Genomic DNA, 19,404 nt, shown 5'->3' with positions numbered 1-19,404 from the left:
GTCTCAAAATGTATGAGGCTTCTCTGTTTTAGATTAATTTAAAAACAATTTTGCAACATTTCAGTTCCTGTAATGAATGGTATTGCTTCACTATGTTTCAGTGAAAAAATTAAAATCCCACTCAATGATTTGAAACCTCATTCATTTTCATCTGCTACCTGACTGTTGTTTCTAAAACCGTCATTATACTGCCTCCTTTTCAAAGACAGCATTTTAGAGAACCCACTGAACACCAACACCTTACAAACACCTCCTTGCCATGTTGCAAGAATTTCTCAGTGTATATTCCTATGTCTCATGATGCAAAGCACCAGAAGAGAGAGAGAAAAGCAATTATGTTAACTGCTTGTCAGTGTTGAGATCTTGCACTCAGTGTTAATGAGTCATTACCACTACGAATTGTCAGCCAGGCTGTATCAGTGAGACAAATAACGTTATGAGAGGCTATTTTAGATATATATCTTGAAATAAGGCTGCAAATTGATAGAGGTCAGAATAGTTTCACGTTTCTCTTTTATATACACTGAAAAGATAGAGAAGTTGTGTGAGAAACACCGAAGTGGGCATTCAAAATACTGCCTTTTACTACGGGAGTTTAAAAGTGACTCTCACAACAAAGTACACTAATGGAAATAAAATCCAGAGTGTCCAGTGTTATCAAACACAGTGCTACGAAACCACAGTTCACAAAGGTGTGGTTTGTAATACGCATAAACATCTACACATCTACACCTGCAGGCAAGCACACATTATATAGCGCAAACCCAAGCCAAGCCTAAGGATGACTCCTACACAACACATCATATGAAATTGTAAAGGCCCTTGGGGCACTGACTGGCCTTACTGGCCCTGACCAACCTCACCTGGGCCTCCGACCTCAGCCTCTGCCCATGGCCCAGGACCCCATTTCAGCTCAGCCCCTGCCTGGGCTGGCTGCGGACCCTGTCGATCCTGGCCCCTGGACTGACTTCCCCGCTTCACTGTGGACCTGCCTAGCAATTGGTGGACCTGACCCTGAGCTGTTGATTGACCTCCCGGATTGGCCTCAGACCTGCCTCATCACCACAGACTTGGCTGGTGTTCTGGACTCTTGCTTGACCCTGGCTGCCGGCAACCGGGTTTGCCCAGATCACCCTGTGGTGTGGGACAGGGCCCTGGCTGGTGAGGCCCCTGCCCTGCTGGGAGGTGTCATCACCCATGGCTTCCCATCCCTTGGGGAGCAGCCAGCCTTTGCTGTGCCCTAACAGAAAAACACAGTGGTGGGGGTACAATATGTCTAACTTGTACCTCAGTATATGTACGCACACCCCTATTTCACCAGATGGTGATGTACGCTGTTCTCACTTGAAAACAATGAATTTGGTGTTTCTCTTGAGTTCTTTGGCATAATTATTGAGTGGTAATTCAATATACTTATCTATTGATACAATCAAAATGGTACTCTCAAAAAGGCTATTCAAAGACACACACCCCCCCCCCCCAGGTGAAAAACAGTCGGCTACATTTGTATGACCCTACTCTCAAACAAAGTAAGAAGAAATCCATGGAATAATTTGGAATATAAATTGTACATCTCTCAAAAACAATTATAAAAGACATGATGTCCATGATCTGGACCAATTTGCAAATTTCATCTGGAGCCCTAAGCATTTAGAAGCACGTCCTACGCTCTGCACTTGTATAAAAGTAGCTTGTGTTATTTCTCACTGAAGTAAATTAAATTTTTCTTGTTAAAGAGATGTAGAATCGAGGGTCATGCTACAACCTTTCACAGGCTAATAAAGGCTTTGATCAATCCCAGTGTTTTTTAAAATGCACCTGCTCCTACTGTTTCAATGTATCCCAATCCTCTAAAAATAGCCAGCAATATGATGGACTTGCTCTCTGAATACTAACAATGTGGATGATCTGTATCTTCTTGGCAAAACAAGCAGTATTAAAAGACAAACTAAAGTACATCCTCTTCTGAACTAAAGTTTGCAAATGAAGTATGTTAACCCTGGGAAAAAAGAAAAACAACTTATCAAATTAATCCTCATTTACCTTTTCACATTTAAATATCTAGCATTCATAAATGTGATAATAAGGATGTGCACCTCATTGTCTTTTTGGTTGGAAAAACTGTGACACAAGATAAAGGACATATTACGGGGCTGAGAGGAAAAACGCTAAAGAAATCTATGTAAGAAGATCTGATGAGCTAAAGGTTCATCACCAGAGGTCAAAAATATCATTAACATTCATAGAATACTTCACTTACTTTCGTTTAATGAGACATTGATCCATCTGTTATTAATCCAGACCTGCAATACACTACTTAGAGCTGTGTAGGTGTCTTAACTAATTTGATGTATTTATTTCTATCAAAACATAAATATGACAACACATGCTTATATATATATATATAACAAATTACGTACAATGTCTTTCATTATTCTATAACAACAACACAATTTATTAATGAAAGATGGCTGTTGCTGTTTTCCATCTTGCTGGGCTCCAGGATATTAGAAACACAACTCCTACAAACCACAAAGAGGAAGCATCTGGCACAGAATTCCAGATATTTTTTGCTTCTCTCCATTGTCAGGGTCTCAACCATTTTTGCAAGACCATCAGAAGTGCCAGGAAACCAAAACTACTTACTTACGTCTTTCCATAGAAATGAGTAGTGTTTAGCAAATAATACACATTTACAGAAACAACCAGCTAGCACCATGTCTGTTCTAACCACTGACTTCTACAAGCAGCATCCTTACCACTTTGAGTTCACCTACTGACAGTGTCCAGTAACACACCCTCCTGATTCTGGCAGATACACCAATGCATTTCCTATGCCCATAGGAAAATGCAGCCAATAGTAGAAACTTGGTCCCTTACAACCGTGCTCAGGAAGCTAAGAGCTCAGGTCTCTCCTCAGTAAGGGAGACCTTAATGCCTGCTATGAATTACGCTGTTTGAATATGGTCTGCATACATCCTTCTGGCAGCTGAGGCCTAAGCACAGGGAACAGTGTTAACCACCTTCTACAAAGTCACCATGAGCCTAGAAGCCATCACATCATCCCCACATCATTGGAGACTGCCCACTCTGGAGCGATACTGCTCCCAGATACTTGGCATTGGTTGCTCTGCACTCACAAGCTGTCTCACTGATACTCATTTGGAGATTTGGAGATACTCTCGCCCATATTCTCAACAGATAGTAAAATGTGCATTGTGTACTATCAGTTATAAAGCCTACTGATTCACTGCGCGCAGCTCATGGAGGCAGAGGTGGAACCTTATAAATTATGACTGCTCTTACACAACCTCTCCTGCAATAGTACCTTATGCAGATTTTGCATCTAATCATCAAAGCCTGCCTTTACTGTAAAATGTTCTCCTTAAGACTACCTTAAATGTTTTGCAGCATCTTCAGCCAGTATGCAACCCAAATGCCCAGCAGAATAAGGCTAGCCCTCTAAACAGTCAGCATCTGTTAAAGTCCTGGTATGGACTCTCCATTTGCTTTTTCTGCAAAAAAAGTGTTGGTGATGGATCTTGAAAACCTTCATTTAAAATGGCTGCAGGTATTTGTGAGACAGACATGACAGTTAAGGTCAGCTGGGACATACGAGGTGTACACCTCTACACGCTTTTTGTGACAACAGAAATGTGTCAGTGAAGGGTCTATTCTCTGACCCTTAACAGTTCATAGAAGTTTGAGTCTGGTGACCTTCAAAGCAAAATACACCTATCATCTTCTTTACTACTTGATGAACTAATTTGTATTTCAAATTCCCTTAAATGAAGCACCTATCTGTCAGGATGATAGGCACTGTACAGAACTTGCAAAGAGAAAAAGAACTATATAAAGCCATCAGAGAAGCCTTTTATTCAGCTGCTACAATAAATGACAGATAGTCTCATTATGCAATTCCCCTAGCTCCTCTTAACATACCTGACCCCTAGAACTATATCACATGATTCATCAGTATTGTAGTTTCAAATATTTTTCAAAAACAGTGCAGTAATATCTTACAGTGATTTTGCAGTATTGGTCTTGGGCACGAAGAACTGACAATTCCCAAAGCACACATGTACATCTCACAGCACATTGAATGAGGACAACGAAAGAGTGTGAAAACACAATCTATATAGCATTTTAAACTTTCTTTATCATAAAATACATTCACAGAACAAACGAAAGAAAACATGTATTTGACAACACAAATAATTATAATACCTTCTTATATTCAGATAGAAATTACGCACCACCCTGTTCAAAATACTTTGCGTATTTCATTAAGTAACTTTCAGTAATTCAGGAAGTGTTTTTACATTAGCAAACTGGATTATACATTGATGAAAAGGTGGACAGTGTGAAAACAGCAAAACAGACCCAAACATGGGTGTGACTTTACCTGTTGCCTCTTCTCAAATTCTAACTTGATACGGGATTTGATGCAGTTGCACGTGTCCTGATATGTCTGCTGCAGTGCAAGTTCCATGAGGTGTTTGTGGTATGCTCCTGCCAGGTTTCCGCAGATAAAAATGATTACATTTGCCAATATCTAGGGGGTTAAAAATAAAAAAGAAGTGTCAGGGAATTTATATAAATAAATTAACTGAACATAATCCTAACCTGAAATGAAAGATTGCTGCAGTTACGTATTTTGCTTGCATTTGATTTCTAGCAAAGGTTCACCTTTCCAAAAGCCTTCACAATTAGGGGCAAAATCCCAAGCAATAATACCATTTTCATTTAGAATTAAATAAGAATGATAATGAACAACATATTTGCCTATTCAATGAGGTATAAATTTTCTGAAAAAGAAATTCAGCTCATGTTGTATATCCACTGCTGAGTATTAATTAGTCGGGATCATGATCTACTGATATAAAACAATAGCTATGGCTCCTTATAACAACATCAGAAGCCATGTTATTGCCACGCTCTTTTGGCAAAACATTTTCTTTTGCAGTGCCGTATGATTAAAAGGTGAAAAGATTCACCTACATCAACAGCCTGACCTGCATTTTCTCTCAGCCTGACCCATTACTATCTGTCAGTCAGCTATAAATACTAACCTTGGTCATGGTAAGCAATGCTTAAGTAGTGAGATCTGACATGTCTCTACTGGAATATACTTTTCACTACTAACAAAACACATTTGCCTAAACCACAAACTTAATCTATAAAATTCAGGGTCAAACTTAGAGCATCAGACACTCAGTGTACACAACCACACATGAACATGAGAAATAAGTTCACTTAAAGAATGCAGTTTTATTTATTAATTGTCTGGGACATTTCAGAGAAAGTAAAGAGGGGAGGGAGGCAGGCCCTTCCTGTGCTTGAACTTCAAAAAGGATAGAATACTGTGTGGTGATGCTCACACTTTCAACTGTCCCCAATTTATTGCTGCAAAAAGAGACACATTTACATGTCCTAGCTCACTCAGAGCAGAAGAAACACAGTAGAGTAATGAAACCAACTCTGAATTCAATAATAAAAGATAATATTAAAAGGGAACTGAAGTTTCTCAACTTCAATCTGCAGCTGCAATCTGATCAGAATGGGTGACTATCTGTAAGGCCCCAGTGTATCATACAGCCTGGATTACTACATGATGTCATAGTGCTCCTGGTCTGGAAGGGAAGGAGGAGGAAAGGAGGCTAAAATTCCATTAATTCTCCACCGTTAATCTAATCATGAGGTTTGTGATAGATTTCCCCAGTGATCATTCATAGTTGGTTTTGGTGTGCCTATGTACCAGGCAATCCTTGGTGGACTGCTACTCACAAAAGAGCCAGAGATGTCAGAAAAAAAGTCAGACAGTACGCTATAGTGGTTCAGAGAAAAGACATAAATTGTCCTATTAACAGAAATCCATTTCCTTGAGGAATATATTTTATTCACAAAAAAATACATGAACTTTCAATGCTCCTTTTGTAAATGCACACTTTAAAATGAGAGTTTTAAATAGATGCTTTTATTTTCCTCACAAATTATAACATCATTACAGGCTATACCTGTTCCTCCTTCTGTGACATGTCTGACATCTCACCTCTCATGGTTCCACAAAGCTAAAAGCAGGAACTATACACCTTTGCCACAAAAAGGATTGTGTTTTCAATTTGAGAAAACTTTTCTTTCTTTCCCTAAAAGTTTAAGATCATGGCATTATAATGTTTCTAAAAGCAACATCTGAGTTCTTAAAATTTTCTAAAATACATAAATGTAAAACCAAAGAAAAATCTACATTTCTCACTTTCTCCAAAGAACCTCTTTTATGAAGTAGAGGGATAAGAAATAGTTTAAATGAAGCATTTCACAACAGCCAATAACGTAAAAAAACATAAGAGATGACGGTGTACAGAAAAACACTTTAACTCAAAATACTTTTATATTTATTTGTAAATCATAACTGCATGATTCTGCTTTGATGTCACCAACATCACGGTACTCTTAGCAGACATGGATCAGTGAATAAAGATCTTGCATGAGACATTGCAGTGCAGGGGTAGGGTGTTCTAACTGGCAATCAATCACCGCTGGTTTTTTAAATGAAATTATGAAATGAGAACAAAAGCCTGAAAGTAAGGATTGCTGGGCGTAGAAAATTCTCAGATATGCAGTGGGAAGTTTTAGTAACAAAATGAACACTGATTTGAACGGAAATCAACAGTGTGCTGTCATAATCTCTATGTACGGATCATTGTTAAAAGGCCGCACACAAACTTACTAAATGTACTGTCCAGCTTCATAAAGTTATAGATTATTTAAAGCAAAATTTCAGGACTATAAACAATCAAAATAAAAAAAGTATATTGTGATAGGTAGATGGAGGAGTAAATTATGAGTATCATCTTCACAGCCATAGAAAAACAGATTACAGTTTTATGACTGAACTAGCTGAAGTGAGAAAATAGATGGAAACAAGTGACTGACAGGCAAGGAAGCTAATTAACCAGGCTTTGCAGATTCTCAATGGGGTAATTCAGCCCACATGAAGCTCTGTGCGGGCTTCCAGTACCTGAATTAGGCTGTTCAAAGACAACTCAGATATCTCAGCCATTGCCATACTTAGTGTAGATGTAACACGTAAGTGTATAAGTGAATATGTAGATAGAAACTGTACAAAACATCGTTAATTCTTTTGGCTAGCATGGAGTTCATTCAGAAATGTGTCACTACGGTATTAACTTAGAAAAACATTTCCAAGAAATAGATGAACTGTTTTCTAACTCAGACCAAGAGATTTTTTGCTTGTATGTAGTCTGGCTTGAGTGAATATTTCTGTGTTTGTCATTGAAGAGTTATTGAGTGAAATACATGTCGTCAATAGACTGCTCAATGGAAAATGCAATTAACATTACTAAACAAAATAAACAACATATATACTTCTTGCTGAGTATCTGTCTTCTCCTAAGTCTTGCATTTTCTTCTGAACTGCAGTCCAGTTTCAACATATGAGCTGGAGACGAGCTCCGTCCCAGGTTTGCTCTAAAGTCTCATAGGAGTTCTCTTAGAAGGAACAGGTTCAAAGTTTTCCTCAGTCTAAAAAAATTAACGGTGCTTCCCACTTCCTAAGCAAGTGCTCTAATCAGTATGCAATCGTACAAACAGTTCCTCCTGTTCAGGCACCTGCTCTGAGAAGACCCCATGCTGTGAATCCTACCTGGACTGAAACACTTGGAATGAAATCCTGAGACAGACCAGCCTTCTACCTTGTCATTTCTCTAGGCTAGGCCTCTGCAGCTCTTTCTCTCTTCCTCTATTTTTTTCCTCCCCACGCCTGCCTCCCTCCCCGCAGATGAATGTTGGATAATAAGAGAAGATGTGGTGGATCTTCTGGTAAGAAACTCTGCGTCTTGCTGCGAGAGCTCTGATTAACTGTGCAGATAAACCTGTAGCCAAGAACCTCTATAAGGAAATTAAGGGCACCTGAATAGACTACACAACATGGTTAGGGCTTCTGCCAAGGAGAACAAGCCTGAGCTATGGAAGAGGGCGTAACTAATGATGGTAAATCAACAGGAGAAAAAGACCCGGGTGACCTCAAAGACAATGTTCTATGAACGTAGTTCATCTCTTTTACAAACAGACACTGTATGAAAAAAAAACCCCAAAACCACAATATACATAAACTTTAGTAAGCTTCCACTCAATTCACCACATGGAAACACTGAGTCACACAGCAGAAGTTCTAATCTCTCTGTACAGTCAGTGGAGAGGCAACTCCATCTCCTGGGCCATCTGCACCCTTTAGATATATCCATTCTTCACTGTGGTGAAGTTTCTGCTTAATCAATGAATAAATTCAATGTCTACAGAAGGTGATCTAAATATGAGTCAAAAATTAATGCAAGGAACACCAAGATACTATCAGGAAGTATCTCTAGGTACTCCAAGTACCAGCTTGTACCTCTCATCACTTAAGGGACATTATCATGCCTGATCTCTCTTCCATCTCTTTTGACCTACAGAAAACTGTATGCACTTGCAGGCAATGGGGCATTTTCTAAATTGTATTTTTACATTCAAGCACATGTATTTTGCAGTAGCAGTGAATATGAAGTAATCTGATGTTTAGTGCTTAACTATCAAAATAGACTGTATTTAAAAGCAAATGAAGACAAGGTTAAGTAGGTATGACTAATTTCTCAAGAGAGTACTAAAGTTCACTGAGTTGCTCAAAAAAAAGTAGTGTATTATATAGGTTACACAGTAATGGTGCATATTCCTAGTTCAACTGATGAAAGCTGCCTACAAAGGTATATGTATACAAGGAAGTACTATGCTATATAAAAAGAAAAGAATTATAATATAGGTTGCTGATTCTGAACTGAAGCATAAATAATCTGTTAAATACATTAGTAACTGTTGTTCAGATACTTAATATAAAGATCGGAGTTCTCTACAGTTTCCCTATGAGGAAAGCCTCCAGTTCATGAGTTATTTTGTCACATTTCTTTCCTCTTAGATATTGTATAGAACCTTCCTGTAATTTTGCATGAACAGAATTTCTCCCAACACAAACAATTAAGAACTCTTTTAATAGTTAGATTCCACTTTTCTTCTGGATAAGAAAGCTGAGGAAATGGAAGCTGAGGGGTGGGCAAGAAAGGCTATAATTTATAACGTCTGCATGGAAATTAATGGAAGAAAAAAGAATCCTTGTGTCACTGCCAAGGTGCAAATTCTTTAGCTCTGCAAAGATGAATAGTCTCTCACTCCATTTGATCTTTCATTTCATGGTTTGTGACTAGCCAAGCTAGGGAACATCTGTACTTCTTAGGAACCTGTACAGTTTTAGACTCAAACAAAATTCAGCTAGAAAGAACACTGGGTACAGTTAAAAAAAACTGACAAGCAGTATTTCAAAAGGAAATGCTTAGCCACCATGTAAATTAGTCATCTGCATGGTCACCATGTACTATGCCAAATACCATTATTTTAGTACATGTGTTCAGAAGGTTCCCCAGCTATTCCATGCAACACTCTTGCCCATGGAGCTCTGGTCAGTCATATGACACTGACTTGTTTTCTTTCACATTTCCAGACCTATGGAGGTCCAAGATCAAGAGTTCCAATATTTTAATACAGTTCAGTGTCAATATGTATAGCTACGTGATCGCTAACAAGAAGGCTGACAGAACTGAAAACAGGAGACGGTTTGCACATCTGGCAACCATTGTTTCAAAAACAAGCAGTCTGGGGAGTAGCAAAATTAATGAAGTCTGGATTTCTGTGGATTTGTATCGTTTTGTCCATTTATTTTCTCACTTCTACTTCCAACTCCTCAAACAGGCCAAAGATTGTTATAGCTATAGCACCAAAACTAGTGATCAAGTGGTGCCTGGTCCACCAGCTGCTGTTACACAGTGTAACAACTGGCCTTTTCCTATATTTGTCTTAGTGAGATCACTAAGCTGGGGTCTTTATCATGAAAGGTCCTGTCTTTCATAAAGGAATGTAGCAATCTTTTGGATTTCTATTTTTGTTTCAGAGCTGATTGTGAAAGTTCATGAATTAAAGTTATTTGGGTACAGAACACGACAGTTTGAAGGACAGACAGAATATGGGCAACTGCAGACTTACTTCCTCAGGAATTAAGAGTAAAAATCAATTTCTTTAATGACTGCAACATTATATTTAATACTCCGAAAGGTAAAAGGTATTCAAATCCTTAAATACTCATGAAGGCCACAATAAGAACACACTAGAGATGAAGAGAAGAAACAGGAAGCTCCAGTATCCTCAGACCCTTTGTCTATATCAAGGAGAATCTCAAATGTTTTTCAGGAAGATAAGTAGAAAAACAAATTGCAATTTTGCAAGAAACAAACCAATTTAAAAATAAAACACCAAAAAACCCCAACAACTTAAGATGTCTCAAAATAACTGAGAATCAACAAAAAGAGTTTGAATTACTCATTATTCCAGACATCAGCAAACTGCTCCATATTTTCAGTGCTAAAATAAACTTGGTAAGAAGTCCTTTTGTGGAAGGGGAATTGATGTCATTTTACAAGCCAGGAAGTTGTGACACTGTCTTCTAATTTGTATGTGTATTTCTCTTTGTAGATTTTGCAGTCAGAGCATTGTGGACATTAGCAGGATATTCCTTTTCTGCAATATCTATGTTATTTGATGTGATTTTCTTTTTATCATTATTACAGATTGAAGTTTCTCATAGCTCCAGGCTGCTCTGTGGAATGACTGAATTTATTTTATTCAGCTTCGTGCATACACAGAGCCTATCTATATGCCAGTGTAGATGAAAACAGATCATAAACTGTAACCTCTTGATCAAAACCAGGAAAAATACACTAGAAACAAGAATCAGAGTTATGGTCCCTTTAGATCACTTCTGTGTAATACACATAATCAATATCATTGACTCTAATTAATGACTTTTCATATTTTGAATCTAAAATTATTTTTTGCCAGAGGGGAAGTCATACTCTCTTCATTCAGAAGGAACCAGCCAGTCACTCCACTCCCCTTCCTGCCTGCAGAGAGCTCTTTTTGTGTTTACATGCGCCTCTGGGATCATTTCTGTACTACTAAAACTGCTCAAACACATTTGAATATACAATTAATTGTAACAAACAAACAAAAAAAATTTCAAACCTATTCAGATATAAATTTAGGTAAAACTAACAGTAATGTTGGGTTTGACTTGAATTTTGGAAGTAGAATCTGTAAACAACTGATACTCTCATCCATCTTAAAAACTAAAATGTTATCCCAAAAAGACTGAGATTCATTTTTAGGTCCTGGATCTGATATAGTAATGAGTACTAGCATGCTATAAAAAAAAAAGACATTTAATACCATAAAATTTAAACAGTTTATTTAAAAAACAATCTATGGGGTAATACATCGATCTTTGATATATTACAGAAATATCCCCATGTCTGATTTTTCAGATACCCTCAGTCTTTTCCAAGAAATTAATCTGCTTCACTCTTTAAAAAATAAAGACTAAAATCTATAATATAAATATATTTACTTACAGGACCAGCAATACGCTTCAAGTTAAATGTATGACAGTAGATTTTTCCTTCCTTTCCCTCAGCTGGAGTATTACCAGGCTATCTCTCCTGTACTATCTATCAGTCTTCGTGAAATTTTTTTCACATGAGTATCTACCAGCCTGCATGAAATTTCTTCATATATTATATTTCTCTAAACATCTCCCTTTCTGGCAAGTTTTACAGAAATTAATCAATAGATTCAAAAGCTACCAGGAGAAGACAGGACAAACAGATAAATTCACTGACAATCACATATGTGCTCTTTATTAATGTACTAACTTCTGGCATGCGTAACTGGAAATGAGATTAGCCTCAAAACCATAATGATGATTTCAGCTTTCTTCCCCAATCACTATAGTTTATAATGTGTGTAACTGCACTGTGTATTACATATGTTACATACTCTAAATTATCAATATATAATGAAATTAAAATCAATGGAGAGTTTAGTATTACGTGAGTAAATTACAGTAAGAACATATACACAATATAATTTTTTCTATTGCATTGCAAACTGTTGTCAATTAATATGTGTTTTAATCTACCTGACAGACAACAGTAATTAGACATTTTGAAACAGTCTTTTTTATGATCTCTAACTAAATGAAATTATGGTTTATATAAGAATGTTTTTCTTAGATAATATTTTTCTCTATTAGTATTCATAATGAACCAGCTAAGCTTTTTAATAGGAAATAATCTTCAAGTATTTGTTCTGCTTGTCTGATGACTATGACAAACTTTTATCAAGTTCACTTTTCATAATTTGACAGCCTGTTCTAGGAAACAGTGGTCTTTGGCTATGTACTTCACGAAGAATGATATGGAGCAGAAGGGAGAATAACAACAGTGGTATATAACTAAGGAAAGTGATGACATACAAAATTGGATTAAACTGATTGCAGAACGTCCTCAGAGCCAAAGTTTTTAATAATGACACTCTTATATGTGTTTGCAATGTTTTTTAAGACCTTGCTTACCCTTTTGAACTACATTGAGATCTCCAATCAGCATTTGGGTTAATTCTTAACTGGAAGGCATCTAACAGGAAAATTTACTCTCAGGAAACCTTAAAGTTCAATTTTCTGATGTCAGGCAAATGCTATCAAAAGTCAGCAAGTCAGGACAAAGAAAGTACTTAATTTGGTTTACATTCAGTAAGGAATGAAGTAAATATTCATGCTGCTGACGCCAACTTTCCATCTTTACGCAAAAGATGCCATTTTCTCTCCTTCATGCCTCCAAACTGCCAAGATGTCATCAGGTCAGGCTTTCTATTCCAAAGCCTTAGTCTGAAGCACGTTGGACACCCTGAACCAGTTTTTTTCTGAATCACTTGGTTTGTGGGGATATATTCTGACTAACAACTCAAAAGTTAGCACAGTACCTCACATTCATACCAGCACTAGTGACAACCACTATATAGCAGCATGTGGTTATATGTTACAGACACCTAAAATACTACAAAGCGTTATTAGGAATAGGCTATTACTCTTAAACTAGCTGAGACCAATGATTAAACAAATGGAGGTACTTGTCCAGGGAAGAGACATTTTCCATGCTTCCACATTTGTTCTGTTCTTTAAATCTGAATATAAGAACCTATCATTCACTCGTACCTTTTGTTCCTTGTCTTTTGAAGAACTGTTTATCCATGCATGGATTTTCCCTCCCAGCTACTCAGTTCACTGAAAAGGCTTGGGCTAGGTACTCTTTCAAAGGCCTTTTGGAAATCCAAGTAGAGCTATCAGTTAAATCAGCCTCATCCATGTTTGTTGATGCCTTCAGACAACTTCAAGAAATTTTTAAGGTAAGACTTCCCTTTACTTCTTTCCAAATAGGATGCATTTATACCATGCTCTATTCTTACAGCTTCAGTTTTTGCCTTATGAAGACCCTGAGTTTACAGACCTACAGTTTCCCTGACACTTTCTAGAAACTTTTTTTAAAGTTTATTTTCATATTTGCTACCTTATGGTCTGCAGGAACCAAGGTCTATTTCAGACCAATCTATATATGCCCTTCTTCCCCTATTCCTCTGAGAAGGATTTTAATGTGGGAATTCAATTTCTTCTTCACTGAACAGGGATCCAGAAATTGTTTCTCTGTGATGGCCTTGTCCTCCCTGAATATTTTTATAACGTGGTGTGGAATTATTGCTGGAGGTGACTTAGAAATTAAATCTATATTCGCATTTTTAGGAAAGGTACAGCATTGAAGAAAATTTCAGGATGGAGTGTGGTGGTCATGCAAGAGTTCCATCCCACAAAAGTTCCCTAGGCAACCTTAGGTGTTGGCAATGCCAGGGGAGCTTGGTGTGCTGACTCTAATAGAAACTGTACGGAGGGTGGAGCGGAGTGGAGACACCGCGGCCAGGCTCTGTGATAAGATGGGGACTGGAAGGTACTATGGAACAATGAGATGGAGACTCACCCTGATAATTAGGATATGTACCTGGTCAAAGACAATGCTATTGTACAAAGATACAATAACCTATTTAGTGTGTGTAATGGTGTGTAGTGGAGTACCTGGGAATGGGCCCACAGTCTGTCACCTTTTGACAAAATAGTCATTATAATCTCATTATAATACTAAAAAACACACCTCCATCCCAAAGCTACCCACCTCCAAGGTGCGACCAGCCCTCACTGAGCCTGGGCTCTGAATTTTTCTTGGTCTATACATTTAAAAGCAAAGCGAGAAACTTTTACACCAATTACAACAAAGAAATATATGACTAGAGTCACTCAAGCTCCACCTGTAAAGTAAAAATAGTATAAAAAGGCTTAATAGAGGAGGGATGTTAGGGAACAGACCATTGCAGACCTGCTCTGACAACTGGGATCAGTCGACGGGCTGAATCTCTCTTCCCCCCCAATAGGGACGCCTTTGAGTAAGATTCGGGGAGATTCAGAAACCTCTATAGAGTTGGTTTGTGATTTAAGGCGCTTGTAGCTGGCTATATTCCTCATATCAACACTTGGCTATACCAAGTGTTTCCCCAGGAGATTTAGAAACCTTTGTGATATAACGCATTTGTAGCCAGGCTATATTACTCATATTCTTGCTATTTGCACCACCTTTATGGGTGGTAGTTCTATCACTGGCAATCCAAAAGAACTTGTGCATCTGTTGCTTTAATAAATTACACTATTCATTAATCTAGCTGTAAGAGTTCTCATTGAACGCGACCAAATTCCTTAAGGGTGGCTGTGATAGTTCATGCAACGTGGCTAGACTGAAAGTGTATGGAGTTACAAGTGCATCCGTAATCATTGGGATTCTATATATATATATGTGTGTGTATATATATTGATATGTATATATCAATATACATATTGAACACGATCGGACTTGTAATACAGGAAATTGGGCATCACTCAGAATCTAAGCCTAGCTGCCCCCAGCCCCTCTGATATCTGAGGACAAGCTGGAATGCAAGGGAGTTTATTTTCTGCCAAATTGCTCAGTCCTTTAATGCGACACCTGGATGTCAAATGGCCTTACAGACTCTCTGCAAGTCCTTTTGTTACTCAACTGCTGAAAGAAGGATGGATCATGCAAGGAGGGGAGATAGGTTTTGTTCATTGCCATGGCTCTAGACGGTATCTAATATAAAATACATACTTTTAGATATACGTTGTTCAAATTCCTATCTGATCTGTGTAACTGCATGCAAAGGCGTTTTGCAACACATTAAAAAACATTTGCACAGATGAAACGTTTTCACTTTGGCTGATTAACTTCAGCAAATAGATTCTAAAATTGCTGATAAAGCATGTCAGGTCACCGCTAATTAGCAGAATGACTTTTTCTAGCAGTAAAAATTGCAACTACAGCAGGCACAAGACACAAGGTGAATTGAGATAGCTCCATAACCTTTTTTATAGTTAGACTACTGCGCATCTAAGGCAAATGCTATTTTAACTGAATTACCATTTGAAACTGTTTATGATTATGTAATATTTAAAGTAAAAAAATTAATTTCCGTATTATAATTTTCTGACAGATTTTGAAATATCTTTATTGCTCATATTTGAATTTACTCTTTCCTGGGTTCAAAACATTCTCTAGAGGTTTTGCTTTAGGGATGAATCTACAAATTCTGTGCACCATACAAGAAGGAGGTTTTATGTTGTGAATGCATGGAGGGAAAATTGAATTCTGGCAGTGAATATGATGAAGTCTTCCCTTCCAAAGAATGTATTTTAAATATCAAATGGGTTTAATACTGTGAACACAAAGACAAAAACAAGTCCACAAAACTGGCAATTATGCCATTTCCATGATAACCTGTCTTTTATTATATACAGCTCTGCCTTATTAGCAGCTTTTGCATTTAACACATTTCTTACAGATTGGTTTACAGTTTGTATACTACTTTTCTATGTATTTTAGAAAAGACAAGCTGTAAGTCTAAACTGACAGGCCTTCCTACATACAAAGAGAAGTTACCAGTAATATGAAGCAAAGAATATTCCCATTTCCAGATGACTGCTGTCATAGTCTTATTATATTTATTAATTTCTGACTTCATTCCCAAATTTGACTGAAATAGTATTGGAACGCTATGAATAAAGTAGAAATGAAAATACATGAAAATACAATCTCTTTTTATGAATTCTGATGTATATGAAGCAACAAAAAATAAAGAAACAATTTCCCTCTCTAATATTTTTCATGTCTTGCCCGTATTTATGAAAGATGCCTGTTTTGAACCTATCAGGTTCTAAGCTAATAGAAAAATTACATCATACGTTCTCCTAAGCAGCAATATGAACAATGTAGAAAGTGCATTTGACCTGTGGCATTTTTTACTATGTGGAATGACAACAGTTTTTATTCTCCACAAGAAAAATAATCCCATACGAAAAGAAAATTCCTACTTAAAACCACCAGGTTCAGTTGCTAATGCAAGTTATCTTTTACAGCAAACCAAGTTTCACCCTGCAAACTACCTTTTAATAGTATAGCCTGCCATTACAAAGATTTGACAATACATCATGAAGATATAAAGGAATACTACACTAAAAAAGACCTGGAGCAGTATCTCTCACATACCACCCCTTCTCAATCAGTAAGTGCTGTCTCAGGGAAGCAGTTCTCAGCACCAAATACAATGGCAGGTTTAGTTTGCTTTTCAGTTATGTCGGTCAATCTTCTAAACACAGTTTCCCAAATCAGAAAATCCACATACACATTAAGTTAATTTTTCCTTCCCTGTTTTTCCTCATGTAACATTCATTTCAGATGAATTTAAGTGTATGGACACTAGCCACGCTCACCACTGGGGCTGGAGAAGAGTCCCTGCTCTGTTTTACTCACCAGTTAAACGTATTCACTTAAGTCTTTCTCAGCTATCTGCAATAGGCACTCATTATCTCTACTTTGAATATCCCAATCTGATCAGCAAACTCTGCTACCTCATTATTCTTCTGTAGAAAAAGGTTTTCAATCTACTCTCCTATTTGTGGAAGCGACAAAATCGCAGCTAGGAACCACCAGTTATCCAATGGCTGTAAAAGAGCACTCAAGCTGACTCCTTTCCTTCCCCATTTCCATTGCTTGTTAGATATTTCCACAAGCTGTGGGATGCTGAAGAACAACACAGGCTAACCTAAGCTCTTTCATCTCTCCCAAATTCATTCCAGCACAAGTTTATCACTCTGCACAGAACTTCTCTCCAAGCAGCTTTCTGAGACAGTCTGCAAACAAACGCAGCTTAGATACCCATGCACAAAATTGAAGAACTTAGTATTTGGGTACTGGTGTCATAAGAGGCTAGTCCAGTGGCTAATTCAGTGCATTATGTGTTGCCAAATCCTAACAAAAACTGACATACTTTCTCCCTTTTTTTTACACATAAATCTGATTAAGATGTTCCAAGACAGCCTAAAGACTCCAAACAACAGGCTTCATGGCAAATGGCTATGGACACTGTAACAGAAGACTTCAAAATGACCAGGCAGGATTTACGAGGTAAACCCCAGTTTCTGAATGGCCAGTTAGATGGGCAACACCAGTAGGTCTGGCTTTTGCAAGAGCACAAAGACAAGTTTGGCCCCTGCCATCAGGACTTCTTGAAGAAAAAGCATGAGAAAGAATATGGTCAGCAGCTCACAGGAGAGCTCTTTAAATGCTGGCCCCAAGCCAGCATGAGGGGAGCCTCATGTAAGGGTCATACAATAGGACAGGTAAAAGACACCCCAACACTTCATTGCTTAAAATGCCAGAAGAGGGACAAAGCGAGTAATGGCTTAAAGTGCCAGAAGAGTATTGCAACGAGTAAGGAACTTTGCTTCCTCTGGTCAAGACTTAAAAATTCCTGCTTTGGTTTTTGTTAGTGCTCCTTAATTCAGTCACTTTGTTTAGACTTTTTAGTTGGTTGCTCCAGGGTTTCTTCCGTTTGCAGTTGTGTATACATTCAAAATTGTGACTTTCTTTTGTCTTCCTACAGATTTCTTCATCTTCCTCCTTCTCCACTTGTCCACTTCTGTAGTAGAAGACAGATATCTGAGTTTGCACTGTGCAGGTACTGTAGATAGTGTCCATGGACGTAACACAAAAGTGGACAGTGAATTGCTTCAAAGTGGTCCTTTACAAGGCACTCTTCAGTAAAAGCAAGCAGCAGCAAGAGTAATGGCTATCAGAGACAGCTAGCTGGGCAGCACTGAAAAAAAGTTTGAGAGGCTGAATCAGTCCTGAATCAGTGCTAACAAAGGCACAAGTTGTGCATGAGGCAACCATCTTTAGCAAGGCAAAAGCAGACCCAGATGCAAAGTAAAATATCAATGAAGAGAAAATAAATTTATGCTTGACAGAAAATAAGTATTTGTTACTCTTGTTCTGTTCCTACTCTGAAAGAATCTTCATCAAAACTACTTCACAGGCTGACAAAGAAAACAGTTGTATGCCTGGTTTTTTTGGTGTTTTGTGGAGCTGCCAACATTGCCTGTGTGGCTGAGGGCAGATGTATCCCCACTGCAGTGATAAATGTGTATAGATGTTTCTATAGTTAGCACTGTGCAGAACATACTTATTGCCTGCCAAATAACAGAAAAATGTTTGCAGAAAACACACTAAGGCAGTGCACATTAACTGTACAAGCACCACTACAGAGCCCCAGAGATCATTTCCTGGAAAAAGTATTTTTTCCTCCAACGAAATCTCAACATTCTTTCTTTCATCCCGTTCTGGTTTGGGAAGCTACAGCCTCTCAGATAATATGAAAATGTCTTTTAGTGTCTGACTTTATCCTAAAGAGAGAAAGTAATAAAATTGAAGTGCTCTCTTTGATAACAAGAATTTACCACAGAAGAGGAATTTCATTAGTTCTGAAACTGGAGAAGCATTCTGAGCCTATGTCTTACCTACAACATAACTGCAAAAATCAGCAATGGTATATCAGGGATGAATGTGGTTCTCTCTTGTTAACAAAATGGTGTTTTTTCCAAAAGAAATCTGCCTTTTCCACATCAAAAATTGTCTTTTGATTTATATTCTCTCTACATTTGCATACCACACAATACAGATCAATAGATTTTTCTTTGTCTTTTCTAAATCAGAATGCCTGGAGATGATCTCAGATGCAAAAGATTCAGCATACTATTTTCTCATTAGGTTGTTAGAGACCTCAGGAGAGCTCCAGCTGAAGGTCCAATTCAAGGACATAATGGGATGCAACCGCAAGTGCTGAGGGAGCTTGCTGATACCACTGCAAGGCCACTCTCAATTATCTTTGAAAGCTCATGGTGATCAGGGGAGGTTCTTGAGATCTGGAAGAAAGCAAATATCACTCCTATCTTCAAGGAAGGTAACTTCACCTTTATCCCTGGGAAGGTGATAGTGCAAATCCCCCTAGAAGCCCTTTTCC

General features: G+C 37.8%; 1 protein-coding gene across 1 annotated transcript in view; it reads right to left on the bottom strand.

The window, feature by feature from the left end:
* Nucleotides 1–19,404, bottom strand: part of ADCY2 (adenylate cyclase 2) — a 227,558-nt gene that overhangs the window by 119,802 nt on the left and 88,352 nt on the right. The window contains exon 4 of the mRNA XM_059836040.1: nucleotides 4,406–4,555. Within this exon, the coding sequence (XP_059692023.1) occupies nucleotides 4,406–4,555 (150 nt within the window). The remainder of the gene's footprint in view (nucleotides 1–4,405; nucleotides 4,556–19,404) is intronic.

The sequence above is a fragment of the Gavia stellata genome, chromosome 3 (genome assembly GCF_030936135.1).
Source record: "Gavia stellata isolate bGavSte3 chromosome 3, bGavSte3.hap2, whole genome shotgun sequence".
NCBI classification, from domain to species: Eukaryota; Metazoa; Chordata; class Aves; order Gaviiformes; family Gaviidae; genus Gavia; species Gavia stellata.
The sequence above is the reverse complement of the archived record's forward strand: the minus strand, read 5'-3'. Positions and strand labels throughout refer to the sequence as shown.